The sequence below is a fragment of the Brachionichthys hirsutus genome, unplaced genomic scaffold (assembly GCF_040956055.1).
Source record: "Brachionichthys hirsutus isolate HB-005 unplaced genomic scaffold, CSIRO-AGI_Bhir_v1 contig_694, whole genome shotgun sequence".
In the NCBI taxonomy this organism is placed as follows: domain Eukaryota; kingdom Metazoa; phylum Chordata; class Actinopteri; order Lophiiformes; family Brachionichthyidae; genus Brachionichthys; species Brachionichthys hirsutus.
This window is the reverse complement of record NW_027180389.1, coordinates 153886-168553: the sequence shown is the minus strand read 5'-3', so window position 1 is coordinate 168553 and position 14668 is coordinate 153886. Positions and strand designations below refer to the sequence as shown.

The 14668-nt window shown below is 40.4% G+C and overlaps 1 protein-coding gene across 1 annotated transcript in view; it reads left to right on the top strand.

The window, feature by feature from the left end:
* LOC137914467 (importin-11-like) overlaps window positions 1-14668 on the top strand; it is a 59546-nt gene that overhangs the window by 34087 nt on the left and 10791 nt on the right. The window contains exons 22-28 of the mRNA XM_068758004.1: window positions 4692-4771; window positions 4867-4947; window positions 5249-5344; window positions 5792-5905; window positions 6234-6355; window positions 10575-10670; window positions 12294-12378. Coding sequence (XP_068614105.1) covers window positions 4692-4771; window positions 4867-4947; window positions 5249-5344; window positions 5792-5905; window positions 6234-6355; window positions 10575-10670; window positions 12294-12378 — 674 coding nt within the window. The remainder of the gene's footprint in view (window positions 1-4691; window positions 4772-4866; window positions 4948-5248; window positions 5345-5791; window positions 5906-6233; window positions 6356-10574; window positions 10671-12293; window positions 12379-14668) is intronic.

Below are 14668 nucleotides of genomic sequence, written 5' to 3'. Positions count from 1 at the left end.
GGGATGTAAATTATTTCTTTTTTTTTCATTAATAAAAGGAAAATCAAAGCGACAAAAAGGGTTATAGCAGACATTTAGTCAGAGGAACCTAGACGTGTATGGACAGAAAGATGAAAGGGGCTGTTTTTACTCTTATCTTGTATTCAACAGGGAAAGCAAGACATTAGAGAGGCTTTTACAGAGTAACACAACCAGTTTGAGACCAGTGACCAACACGGAATCCTTCGCACAAAGGCATAAAGGAGCCCAGCACTGGCAAAATGCCAAACCTTTTATTTTCGATTTGATTACGGTATGTGGAGTCTGTTTCTCTTTCTGTGACCAAGGAAGCTGAGCCTTATGTATGCAGTAGTAGTTGACACATAATAATTTAACTCTTAGTCTGTCAGTAAAACTAAGAGCGCATCTATCCTCATTGCCTCAGCATGATTAATGGAGAGCTGTTAGATTTAGTGCATCTGGTAAAGTCGCCGGTGTATGGCTGCTGCCTCAAAGAAGGTGAGGTCAAAATGGAAAGAGATTTGAAGATTGAAGGAGAAAACTCCCCATTTAACGGATGACAGACGGTGTTTATCTCCGATCTGTAACAGAGTTTCAAATTAGCGCTGCGGTGATTAATTTCAGGTTAATTGGTGACTATATGAATAATTTTGTCGTTAAATTGTTTTTGCATACAAATGTAATAAATTAATAGACTTGACCTTGTCAAATAAGATAATTAGCCACTTTGCTTTGTTTTATTTTGTAGTAAATTGTTTTTTTTTTTTTTTTGGCTGTGGGATCTGTTTTGTTTTTGTTTTAAATTCCAACACAACTGATTCTGATTTCCCTTGTAATTCAACATCTAACGTGATCCTACAATCACAGATATCTTGGTAAATCTGGAAACAAACGTGTAGTGGAGCAACTCGGTTTCCGAATAAAAACAATTAGTTTTATAATACCTCGGGAGTCAAACGGATTTTCGGAGTTCAAACACATGAGTGGAGCCTGTCTGTTAAATGCTAATCAAAAATAAAACAAATATTCTGGTTAGTTTTGCACATTTAAAGCACATAACTTGCTTACTATGTGGGTTTGTCAGTGTAAACACTGTCCTGACAATCCACATCTGGTCTGATGAAAGCAAAATGCAGCCCTTTGAATGCCATGTCATTTTCTAACCGCTTATTCCGCTATCGGGTCGCGGCCCAAGCTGGAGCCAATCCCGGCAGTCAATGGGCGAGAGGCAGGGGACACCCTGGACAAGCCGCCAGTTCATCGCAGGGCAACACAGAGACAGACAACCAGCCACACACACACTCACACCTACGGGCAATTTAGTGTCACTAATCAGCCTAGGCTGCATGTCTTTGGAGGTGGGAGGAAGCCGGAGAACCCGGAGAGAACCCACGCAGACACGGGGAGAACATGCAAACTCCTCACAGAATGGCCACAAGCCGGAGACGAACCTGCGACCATCTTGCTGTGAGGCAACAGTGCTTACCACTGCGCCACCGAGCCGCCCCCTTTGAATGCTCCAAATGTAAAATTAAATGCATTTCCAGAAATCATACAGTTATTGACACATACATTGATGAATGATTTGACAGGGTAAATTCATTTTGGCTTTTGTCTTCTCGTCCAACTTTGGCCTGTCATCATCCTTGGCTAGTGTTTACCAGGACAGCTGGCGCTCTATTTATTCTGTCCATGGAGGGCATTGTAGGGATGTGGGGCATGGAAGTTGTCTGGATGGGCATGGCGTTGCAGCTTGCCAGGTGCATGGCCTGGTCTGCCTGATAAAAAGCCCCACTCCATCACTGCTAATATGGAGCAGCCCTAATTAGAATGTCCGGAGCCTTGCCTTGGCTACATTGCTAGGCTAGTGCTGCACTCTGCATCACTGCTACCGCGCTCTGAACGAGGACACATTTCAGCTGAGGACGATGCATTGGCTAGTGATGAATGAAAATCATGAATTCATGATTACAAGTAACGTAGATCAAATATTGCGTCCACTCAACAATTATTGGTCAGTACAGACACGTGTCAAATCCTGTCCACAAGTAATCAATGATACTGTACTGCGAGAGCTCTGCCTCGTCATTCGCTGGCGAACACTATGAAGAAATTGTTAGATTCAATATGTGGTATTGCCGTGAACTGCCCAGGTAATGTGCTGCATGGATCAATCGAGACATCCCACTCATCGTATTCCAGTCTTGCCCACTCAAAAGCTGTAGGTGATATGTAATACAGGGATGGGTGATATTTTTATAATATTATTTTATAATAATCCATGATCATTACCCGTATCTTGGTGTTGTTTACTGCCCTGTTCGTACTCAAGCCTGTTTTGGCTTTCTGATACTTGATCTTCTGACACCTCATGCAGCGGGTCTGAAGATGAAGCTGATTTTTGCTCTTTCATTTAATGCTTCACTGATCTCTTCCAACTCTAATATAGCATTACGCCTCCATGACTTTCTAGGTTTAGTCAGTCGTGCGCAAAAGACATTTTGCTTGCAACCAAGGTGTGAATAAATAATAAAATGATTCTGATTCTGAGTATGCTGAGGATGGCTAAAGGTCGACTCAGGAGCAGATACATGGACGTAGTGAGGGAGGACATGAGAGTGGCTGGTGGTGGGGAGGACGATGCAAAGGACAGGGTGAAGTGGAGAAGGTTGATTTTCTGTGACGTTATAGCCACACCAGAGGCTGTTATCAGTCAGTTGCGAGGCTCATTTTCCTGCTGATGTTCATAAGCCAAGAGGATTGTGCAGCATATGTCCAGAGCTATGAAGGATGTACTGATGAAATCTTAATCAGTGCTTTAGCAGCTGGTTTTGTGGCTATTTGTTTACACAGCAAATTATTGTGTTTGTGCGTTTGGGTGTGTGTCTGTGTGTACTTTTGGAAGGGTCTGTTTTGTCCTCACTTTCCTTGTCTTTGTAAAAATGACGTGTGTCTGACTTTGTAATAAAATTAATAGATATCAGTATACTGTACAATTTCTTTACCTTTTTTGGACAATGGGTGTTGGATCACACCAGTGACATCACAACCCATTGCAGACTGTGGAACAACAAATGCAAGACCAGCATTTATGGAATACAGACGTTGAGGGGAATAACAGTAAATCTCTCTCTCCACGTTGTCCCTGTTGTGTTAGTGCCACACTGAAAAAGCGCAGGGATGCGAATGTGGAAATGGTTGTGAATTTATTTCCAATAACCAGTTACAGTGTGTTTCTGCCGAGGTGTTTTTATTCAGACTTGGGAATCTTGGGGTTCATTTGAAATCATGAGGGAAGGAGATGATGAAAGTATTATCATGTCTGGGCCTCAATGCTCTGAGCCCTCTGACCCTACCACCAGCTCAGAATAAGAATTCAATACATTGTTTTTTACTCTCTATAGGCATAAACTCTTTCTGTATTGCCATTCCAAAAAACAAAACAAAGCACCCCTTCAGATATTATTGCTGCAGGACATGCACTCCTGATCAGAAATGCACGTCAAGACAGTTGTAGAGGGCCAAACAATAGGAGGCGATTTTATTTTTGAAATCAAAAGAAACGGTTGTTTCTGAAAAGAGCTGGAATTTTGGTCGTGTGTGTGAACTAAACTTTTCCTTTTCCTCAGGAAGTTGTATGCTCAGGGCACAAGCTGACACGATCTTGTCTGACTTTCTTTCTGTCACTGCTTGTTTCTCTTTTTGCACACATCATGGTGGCTAATGTGCTTATGAAAAGCAGCCATTGTCTTCTGTTGATCTCACATCAGCACACAGTGCAGGTGTTTAGCGTAATTTTGCTCCGCATTATGTTTGCAGGTTTGAATATTCATGTAGGCTCTTATGCTGACTAAATAAACCCCTGGAATAAATTTGTACAATTACAGATAACAGATTGCGGCACACATTGTCTTTATTGCCTTACTGTAGCTAGCAAATGGTTCGAGAAAACATATTTCATACATATGCATTAATATTCTCTGCATTAACAAACACAATCAGACTGGACCTCTTCATTCCACCACTCACCTCTAATTGTGTCCATTCAAAACTTGATGAGAACACCCTCTTAATAATTTTCAGGGGTTTTGGTGCTAAACCCAGAGACCATTTATGCAGGTTATTTGCATAAAATTGCCACCTTTGCTACGTTTTGCAGTTGGAAGTTTTTACACCGTCAGAATACAAGTTGAAAATAGTTTCCAGAAATTCACAGATTTTAGAGCGAGCGATAACATTGTGAAAGATGATTTATTTTGCTAATCCTTTCCCGATTCTGCAAACATCATTCCACCCATGACCAGAATGTTCGTATTCAAAATTTCTGCATGTCGGAAAATTTGTGCAAAAGGTTTTGGCACATTTATACCCTGAGTGTCCCCCCCCCCCTAGTGATAGTTTGTATATATTATTATAATGAAGTAATGAGTTTTCTGCAAGTACAATCTGTAAATGTTGCACATTTCCAAAAGCAAATCCAACGTTTAATGATTTTTCTCTCTGTGGACAAAGCCAATGAGGCCATCCATCCTGCAGATAATGTAGTCTAAATGTGTTCAGCAGGTCCATTCATCAGAAAATGCCTTTGTCCTCCATCATTGCCAGCCCTTTTCCCCTGTCTCTGTCTGCACCCATCAATTCATCCCCTTTTTCCAGTTTGGTGAACTGAAACATCTGATGTTCTCTTCCAGAGTTGAGCCCGGAGAACCTGCGCACCTGCTTTCAAATCATTAATGCCTACATATACCTGTCCGCCACAGAGTTCCTACAGGTGACACACACTTAAGCTTACACTACGTCACATACAGCGGCTTGTTTGGGACCTCCCCCCATTTCATTGTTTTTCTTTTGTTTTGTTTTTTACAGAACTATGCAGAATCATTGTGTCGCTCCTTCTGTGATCTGCTGAAAGACATCACAAATGAGGGACAGGTTCAAGTGCTCAAGGTACTGTCAGTCCTTCCCATTGATTGTCTGACTTTGTTGTGTTTAGTCGTTCACCCCACCCGACCTGAAAGAAAGAACTGGAGACTGTTGTTTCAATGCTCGATTTGGTATCCTAATGCAACATTTTTTTCCCCATGCATGACATGTTTTCTCACACTATGATTACTTCTTAATTTTAAAATAATCTGTGTTTGTAAAGATCATACAATTAGTAAAAGTAGAAAAGTGCTCAGAGAGCACAAACCTCCACCAAGCAGCTCCTGTGCAGCTCCTCATTCGCCCTCTTTTTGTATCTTGGCAGGTGGTAGAAATAGCTTTAAAGGTTAGCCCCATACTGGGAGCCCACATGTTCCAGCATTTGCTTCCAGCTGTCTTCAGAGGTATTGTGGATGGTGAGGTGAGTTTCACCCTTTTCTGGAAAAATCTGGACTGAGATCGACAAAATAATTAGTAAAAGTACGATTATGTGTCAAATATTAGCTGTGGGTGGAACTGCACCCTTTCCTCTTCTTGCTAAATAATGGAAATATTTAACCTTATGAAACTTTACATACTTGATAAGAGAATGTTCTTTCTGTTTGCCCTTTTCTGTCATGTAAAAATGAATTGTTATAAAGATTATACTGTGACATCTATCGATCATCCCGCTTTATTAAAGGTCATGTGCTGATTCTGTGTTGTCAGTGGATCTATCTTCTTTCCTTGTATCATGCTTAATGACCTATTTAAATGTGTTTGCCCTTGATTACATTTCTGCAGCTGCATGTGTGATTGTGCTTTCATTGTGTGTGTGTGTGTGTGTGTGTGTGTGTGTGTGTGTGTGTGTGTGTGTGCGTGAGTACAGAGATATCCCGTGGTGATGTCCACTTACTTGGGAATCATGGGCCGCGTCCTGCTCCAGAACTCCACTTTTTTCTCCTCTCTGCTTTCTCAAATGGCCTCTGAGTGCAGCCAGGAGGTGAGACTCCCCATCTGCCCTTTGTTTCTGTCCGCTCAGCACAGTTTCTTTGAATGTCTGTCAAAGACATGACCGCAAAGTGCCAGTTAAAAGGGAATCATTCTGAATGAGGCTGAGTGTAATGACCCAAGGAACTGCAATAGAGTTGAGCGTCCCCTCCTGTGTACTGTTAAAAACTGTAAAAACGTCTTCCACATGGCAAAATTAATTTGACATTTTTGACATTGCTTTTGTTATCTAAATTAACATCTTAGCAATGTATTTATTTGATTTTTTACCTTTTTACCTTTTACCTACCACTCTGTACCTTCATGATGTGTTTAATCAGATGGACCAGTTATTGGGCAGCGTGATAGAGATGTGGGTTGACCGCATGGACAATATCACACAGCCAGAGAGGAGGAAGTTGTCATCACTGGCTCTGCTTTCCCTCCTACCATCTGACAACAGGTGAAAAACGTTCATCGTTCATGTATGTGCAGACAGTGTTTAGAACTGCTAGTCATGTGCTGACATAAGGGGAATCTGAAGACGAAAGAATTAATCAGCTGTTGTTTATCTTTAGAGACTAAAACTGAGTGAAGTGCTTTTTTCTCTGGAGGCCTGTGGTGTTGCATTTTTGTCACTAGCAATAAAGAAAATTAGCTGTTGTTAAAAAGTTACAGGAAACAGATTTTTCCCCTACAGCCATAATTATCCAATATGGATTCCAGAGACATGCGACGGTGGTCAAACGCACACTTGTATACACTACGGGACCATGGATGGCGGTGGGTTTGCCAGACATGCTTAATACAGCCGTGTCTGCTGACCACGTTCTTGTGAGCATGGTGTCTCAAGAACATCATGAGAAAATGTCTTTAAATATGGGTGTCAGAGGTCACTGTGACCTCAGCGCAACTGGGAATCTGCATCCACTCATAACGTGAACATGTGCTACTAGAGGGCTATGAATCAGCCACTAGCGTAGGATTATTTGATCATTTTCACACAACAAAGCAGCAATGAAGAGCTTTCTCTGTGTTGAACAAGGCAGCTCCAGCGTTCAATGTGAAATAACTGCGAGCAAAGATGAGTGATGCGCTCTCTCACCTGTTTGGTTTCCTTCTGCTTTGGCCACCAACTGCAACTAGTTGCTACTCGTCTTCTGGCGTTTGCTGCATACAAAGTATGTTTCCAAAATGTCAAAGTCTTGCCGTTCTGCCTCGTATTTATACAACTGTCTGATTTGCCACTGCGACTACCTCCACGGCCGTCTCAGAGTCGGGATAACATTCAAAGCCTTCATTACGTTTGCACAGAACGGCAGGGCAGGATAAATGCGCACCAGTCCCGCCTTGAACAGGCGTAGCAAACGGGCATGTATTTAGACAGATTGCTTCTTTCTGTTCTCTTTAGTCATTGACATGACGCGTTTGCTGTTTTCACTTTGAATTGATGTTGATGGTGATGGCTTGACAACTTGTGAAAGCTATTAATTTATCACTTTTTACATATTGTTTTTTATTAAATCTATGATATACCTTTTTTTTTTGTTCACCAACAAGTTCCCTTTATTTTTAATGTATTCACATCCGGTTTGTCTTTCATAAAATGTACTTTCTTTATGAGACTTCTGGGTACATTAATAATTCATTTAGTATTTAACATGCAAAGCCAGGAAGTCACAGAAGACTGCTTAAATCATCAGAACCTCTTAGTCAGCCCTTTTATTTTGCCGTACCAGTTCATCATCTGTGACAGTTTGCTTTTCAATGGCGAACCTGTCAATACGGAATAAGAACAAGGATGTCATTCACATCACTGTCACTACAAATCCCATTATAATTCCTAGCCATAATGGGAATTTCTTACCTTGCTGTTTCCATGTGCTTTTTATAACAAAGTTGGAAAACTTTTGGCTATCCCTCCTGTATTTTGGTTGTACGCTAAAGATCCCAAATCAGTGTTACTCAAGACTGGACCCTTTTGCGACAGGCTTAGCTGGAACGTATCTAATTTATACGCCTTTCTTTAGGCTCTGCTTCTCCGTAAGAATGATTATTAACATAGACCAGTCATTTCTATTAAAAACTGAATTGAACATGATGAAATATGTAAATGCTTATTTAAAAGAAAAAGAAAAAAATGGCACTTGTTCCTCAATTTGTGATCAATGCGCTGTGGGTGCAGCCTTCAATGCTCAGCACCACCCTACAGCCTCTTTTTGGAAGGAGAGCGACCCACAGACGCATGATTCTGACGAGGCCTTTTTATTTATTGCAGCTAGTTTGTCTCGGCACTTAGCCTGTCTGCTTTCAGATCATGCCTCCACTTGCGTTGATTTGGATGGCAGGCACGAAGCAGCATTGCCAGTTCACCATTATAAAGGAATCACTGGAGAGCTGTTGGGATTGATAGTTTTAGAATTGACAGATATGTTTAAATATGTGGTTCCATGCATCTAATACGATGCATGGAACCAGTTGCAGCCATCTCTGCCAATTTGTGCCTATTGTTAAGACATTATTTCAGTGATGTATTTTATACTTCCTGCATATTAATAGTAAAATGTTGCTAAATTAAAGAGAACTAAATGGAAGTCTTCCATTCCTTTAGAGGTGAAAAACAGCTGTCATTCGTTGTCCGATCAATTACGTTACATTTTTATTTATTGTATACCGTATACAGGAATATATTTATAAATATATACACTGGTATGTGTATATTTTTATTGTGTATGCGTGTGTTAAAATACATTTTTTGGACAACATTGAAGAAATTCTCTCATCCCAGTGTAGAAAATGGGATTGTAGAGCACAGTCAGGTATTACATCCCTCGCTGTTGCTAAGCTTGAACATTATTTCTGTCTTGGGGGCAATTTTTACAGTGTGAGCTGAAACTTCAGTAGTGATTCCCACTCGAACGAAACGAGAGGGTTCTATATTAACTGCCTGGGTACGTATTCGTTATGTGCTGATTTTCCAATTTAGTTTCCAGAGTTCATGTTCATGCAGTATTTCCTGGCGTCGACTCTACACTGCCACATAGTTGAACCGAGGAACCTTTGATGCCTCAGCGCGCGCACACACACACACACACACACACACACACACACACACACACACACATACACGCTGTCTGTGTGTTTCTATTCTTTTCCGTCCGTGTTTATTTATTCTGATTGGCAAGGGAACTACAACCGTTCTTTCCAGTGTGTTTCAAAGACTGAAAAATAATTCATCAATGACTGTAGCCCGTCTTTATGCTTCTGGGATGTGTTTAAGATGTCCGATTCTGCAAGCCTGCATTCTCTCGTCTTTTTCTCGAAGAATGACTGTAGATCCTGTGAATAAAAACTATTACCGGTACATTTATGTCATTTGATTAATTTCACAGCAAGAATATCATCTGTATCCTACGTGATTGATCTGCGCGATAGAAATACATTTATATGTAGAACCTCATCGACGACTTTTGGGGCTTTTATAAAATGATGCCGTGGCTCTCTGTCATTCATTCCAATGCCTCCAGCCTGCCGATAGCTGTGGCCTGAGGCATTGAGAGTGCATTTGTAATTGTTCCGTTCTTTTAAAAGTGATCTTTCAGTAATACCTGTCGAATGTAATCAAATGTTGCACAAATCTCCGCAAGGTCTCAGATATGCTGATAACAATTTGGTGGTGGAATGTCAAGATCTCTGTGACCCCACAAAGTATTCTACAACATAACTTAGGAACAGAAGTGGAGACTGTGAGCATACTTTACATTTGGTCTCAAACCTACGGTAATTGGTGATACTGATCTTGTTTGACCACCTTTCATTTCTGAATCTTCCCTGAAAAGGTGATTTAGAGACCCCAAGTGTTGGTGATCTTCTCTTCATCATCGTTTATCTAGTACAATATACACTCCAGATTCACAAAAGACTTGGCAGATTCCACATATTGATGCATTTGATTGTTTTTTTGTGAGGTATTGGTGGAGACGTGCTATCTTCTGTTGACTGTGTCAGCAAAGGCCGTCTCAGTCAGAGAGACTCATCTCCAACTGACGTTTGTGTAGTCACTACTCACTAGCACCGTTTAGTTTTCATTCCAGGCCTGTTGTGCCTTCATTCCATTCAATGTCTCTCTGAATGCAATGAAGGCGTAATGGGGCGTCCGTTCGTTCCACCTCTGGCCCTCCATTGTAACGCCTCAACACGTCGTCACAGCACCAAATCAAGCATCTAGCTGAAGTGAAGCGCCCCGATGTTGTGATTGAGTATTTTTCCTATTTATATTATGACTCTTTCCAGACATATATGTAAATATATTGACTGGTTTACTGAGGCATACGGTCCTGAAGCTTTCATTGTGTTTGCAGGATTGTGTGTTAAATTCTAAAAGCTGAAGGTGAACTGGTAACAGCAGGACGCTTAAAGATGTTTGGAATGTGTGTCCTATGAGCTGAGTTAATGGGTGGCTTAAATGCCCTTTTCTCTGGATAGCCATATGCTGTTTTGACAGTTAATTTATCACTCAGAGTTCTGCCAGGATTTGACTTGGACTGTTCACTCTGTCATTGTTGTTCTCCATGACCATTTCTTCCTTTGGGTAAATTTCTCTCTATGTTAATCACATGCACAAGCACACAACACAGCTGTCAAATGATCTGAACCAGCATGTGTTGTCTGTGTGTTATCAGTGTGATCCAGGACAAATTCTGTGGAATCATCAACATCTGTGTCGAGGCGTTGCATGACGTAATGACAGAAGATCCTGATACGGGTACCTTCAAAGAGTAAGTGAGCAAATGTTCATTCCATCACATCCCGAGTTTTCTTTTTTTTTTTTTTGATAATTATTTTGAAGCATAATTTGTAATTGTTGCTTACAATATCAGAATAAACCTTTTTAATTATGGGATTTGAGAGCTATCCCATTCTAAATGGTCATGACAGCCTGGCTAAAAAGGCCAAATGGCATCGTTGGATTGGAATCATTTTACTGCGAAACTTTTAGGCTGTGAAGCTGGCCTAAAAGCCCTTTCTCACTGTGGAAAGGAGACCCAGACACAACCATGGACCACCTTTGAGTCTGAATCTGCACAGCGTTCTACCCTCTGGCTCTCTGGCCACGTGGCGTGCTACTCATGTCTTGGTAGATGGTAAATCACATGCAGATTGTCGCGGTAAAAACACTCTGCACTCTACTAAGATGTGTGAATGAACTGAAAACTTGTGCACAAAGGATAGACTAACTCTTTAGTCACGTCTTCAGTTGTTCTGCTTCCCTGTTTTCATTCATGAGCGACAAAAACCTATTTGCGGGTGCTCGTTTCCTGTGTTATTTTCCATTTGTAAATTAAATCAATAGAGATGGACAGCAGTGGATATTGTAATCTCAACGCCCGTATTTGGAATTCATTAAAGCTTTGCAGAATACTTTATTTTCATTTCTCTGTTGTCATAAGTGGCTTGCGGTTGTGTGGTTTAGAATAAGAATGAAAGTCCTTGCTTCAAAATAATGCACTCGTTTAAAAAGCATCCCAGTTAGTAAGTGTATTCCAAATGGGACTGAAATTGTTGTAGAATCACAATCTAGCTCTGCTGCATGCCTACTACAACAGAAAAATCAAGTTTGATTGTTTCCTGTACCGTTAACTAAACAACACATTCTAGTTGCAGTTTTAAGTTATAAAGTTGCATTTTAGTGTTTATTTTGCATAAAGCATTAAAGCATTACTATGAGCATACAATAAAAGAACAAAAAAAAGTTGCTAACATATCACCATTCTCTGTTCATGTAGCAAAGTTGATTATTAACACATCCAGCGGTGACATTGTCATTAATTTGTACCTATACTTGTGGCCACCTGATGTATTAATGTATAATATTAATCTTCTCTGTTTTGGTCACCAGCTCTTGAGGGAGATGTCTGGCTCTTTAGCTGCTAAATGTTCCAACATGCTCCCAGCTAGTTGCTGAATGTGCCTGCCATTTGGTGTTTTTCCAATGAAAGCAGCTGGCTATGACAGCAACAAAGTAGTATAATATGGCTGTGAGTGATAAAATGTTCTAATAGCTTCCTTACAGACATGCTGTTACTTATCTAAATGCTGCCTATTCTTTCAACAGTTGTTTTTGAGATGTATGTCCTTAGTCAGTTCTGACATAATTTTGTTAAATTCTGATCACAAGTTACCAAATGCTGCTGGTCAATGTCACAAAATGCAACATTCCCTCTTGATCTTATCTCAACTCTCAATATCTGTTGAACAACAAGGACAAAGGAAAAAATAAAAGACTATATGGAGACAGAGCACCAAGGTTTGGATTGTAATTCCATCTGCCCTTTTGCGCTTTGTCTCCTGTGCAAGTTTATATGTGGTTATTAATTTATTTTTTTCTTGTGTGTTTTCAGCTGCATGCTGATAAGCAATTTTGAGGAGCCTAAGATGAGTGATGACGAGGAGCCGCCAACTGAACAGGACAAGAGAAAGAAACTGGTGAGTTAACACACACCCGGGAGACATCTAATTTCACAACGTAACTTTTTTTTTAATGTTATATATATATATAATTTTTTGCACCAATTGTTTCAATAATGTGAAACAAGTTTTACTTAACCTTAATACAATTTAAAGGTCCCATATTATACCCTTTTTATTTGGGAACTACGAGGGATTGACTGGATGGTTTATTTTGCTGTTTTGGGGTTGATAAGGACCCAAAAACACCATAATAGTGTAGAAACACGGGAAAAGTGAGTTTTTTATAATATGGGACCTTTAAGAAAAACTAGCCACTGTCACTTCATATAATTAATGGCAGTGAGTTTTCATGCACATGCAACATAGCCAGTACAGCCTCTGGAGCAACACGTGTTAGTGTTGCATTCTTCGAGTCACTTTCGGTAAGCTGAATGTTGAGTGTCTATAAAATGCCCCTCAGGTAGGGCGTATGGTAATGCGTGTATGCATGAGGATGTCTTCTTCTGCTGCTCTGTCATGCTGTGCAGGCTCAGAAGTTGTAACACTGCTTCATTTGGAAAACACTGTTCAGTGATGATGTTGGTGTATGTGTGTTTACACAATATAATGCAAATGAGTACTCAGGCAAAATTAAAGATTTACGCAAATTACATTTCATTGGTGTTTGTAGATGTAGGAATACAGTTGCATTTATTTTCTAGGGTGACATTTTCCTCTGTGTGTGAGAATGTGTGTGTTTGCTTGGCAGTATCCCAGTGCACTTATCACCTCAGCCCAGGCCCTGACTTTTTGCTCCGGGGAATAGAAAAGAGCAGACTTTAAGTCTCGCCTCTCTCCGCTTCTTAATGCGTGTGGGTGTATGTATTTGTGGACGTGCTTGAATGCATGTGTGCCTGTGACGAGTGTGACCATGCGAAACAGTTTTCAGTTTGAGAGTAAAGTTAATGAGGAAAGAAACTCGGGGAATTTCTGAATATTTCCTGTCTCCAGTGTGGCGGTTGAAGGCTTCTCTTCCTGGCAGGCCCATTCATGACCGTGTAAAAGCATTTATGTATATAAAATGTGTATGTTTACAGGCAGAAAGAGCCAATAAGCACTTTCTAAATATTCAGCCCATTCTTTTTTTTTTTATTGTCATCTGTCATTTGCTCATCCAACTCTCACCTGAGGCTGCTATACATACTGCATGTCCACCATTTGCCAGGTGAAATGTCAGGGCCTGCTGCATTGCCAATCGGACACAGGTATCAAGATTAGCGCTTGAGTTGGGTGAAATGAAGAAATCTATAGATGGAAAAAGTGCTGCGCTTCTGCCTAAGTAGGGTCTTCCTGTTGCAGTGACATAGAAACTAGACTGCCTGGTTTAATGTGATGCATGTTCCACCCTTTTTTCCTTTTATTTTACTGTATGCAGTTTATCCTGGTTTGTTCTTATTGGTCGAAACCTCACAAAGGATATATCATGTTCATTCAAAGCAGAACTCCTAGCTTTTATTGCATACAGGATTTTCTGCAGCACGCAATATATTTACTGTAGCTTTATTTTTAGTGTTATCTTGCCACTGTATATTCAGTTTGACCTTGATGAACTTTCGCCATGGTGCTAATTGCCTCCTGTGGTTTATCTCATGAAAGACCACGCTTTGGGACGACAGCGACTGTTCTTTTCTAGCAAACGCCTCCAGCAGGGATGTTTCCAGGTTAGAGCTCTTTGAAGGCAGCGGCTTCCGTCTCTCATGGATGCAAATATATTTTATTGCATGTGTTGCAATTGGACCCTAGAAAAATTAAACTCTTGCTGACTATGCTCGTACCTAAGTGGTTTATAAGTGCATCAGTGCTGCAAAGACAAAAAGAACAATAGCAATTTACATTGATAATTTGTGTTTTCATTCAACTTACTAGCTAAAAGGGTGCGAGTGTATATACTGTTAAGCAGTATGAGCAATATAATAATAAAGGTTTCTGATTTATGTTCATTCTGATGCTTAAAATACTTTCCAGTATATGAAGTAGATACAAGAGTGTCACTTTACTGCATTAGACTAACAAGAAATCATCATAAACATGAGTTTATGTTGTTGTTTATGTTGTCATTGTATAAACTGTATTGTACAAACTGTATAATGACAATAAAGCTTCTTCCTCCTCTTCCTCTTCTCCCCCCATGTATTTAGATGAGTCATATGCCTTTATTATTTCTGTTAACCCATACTTAGGGCAATACACTGTACAAGTGTCACAGGCAAAATGATGACTGACGGCTGCTTAGATAAAGCTACCGACGGCACTGAAATTAAAAAGT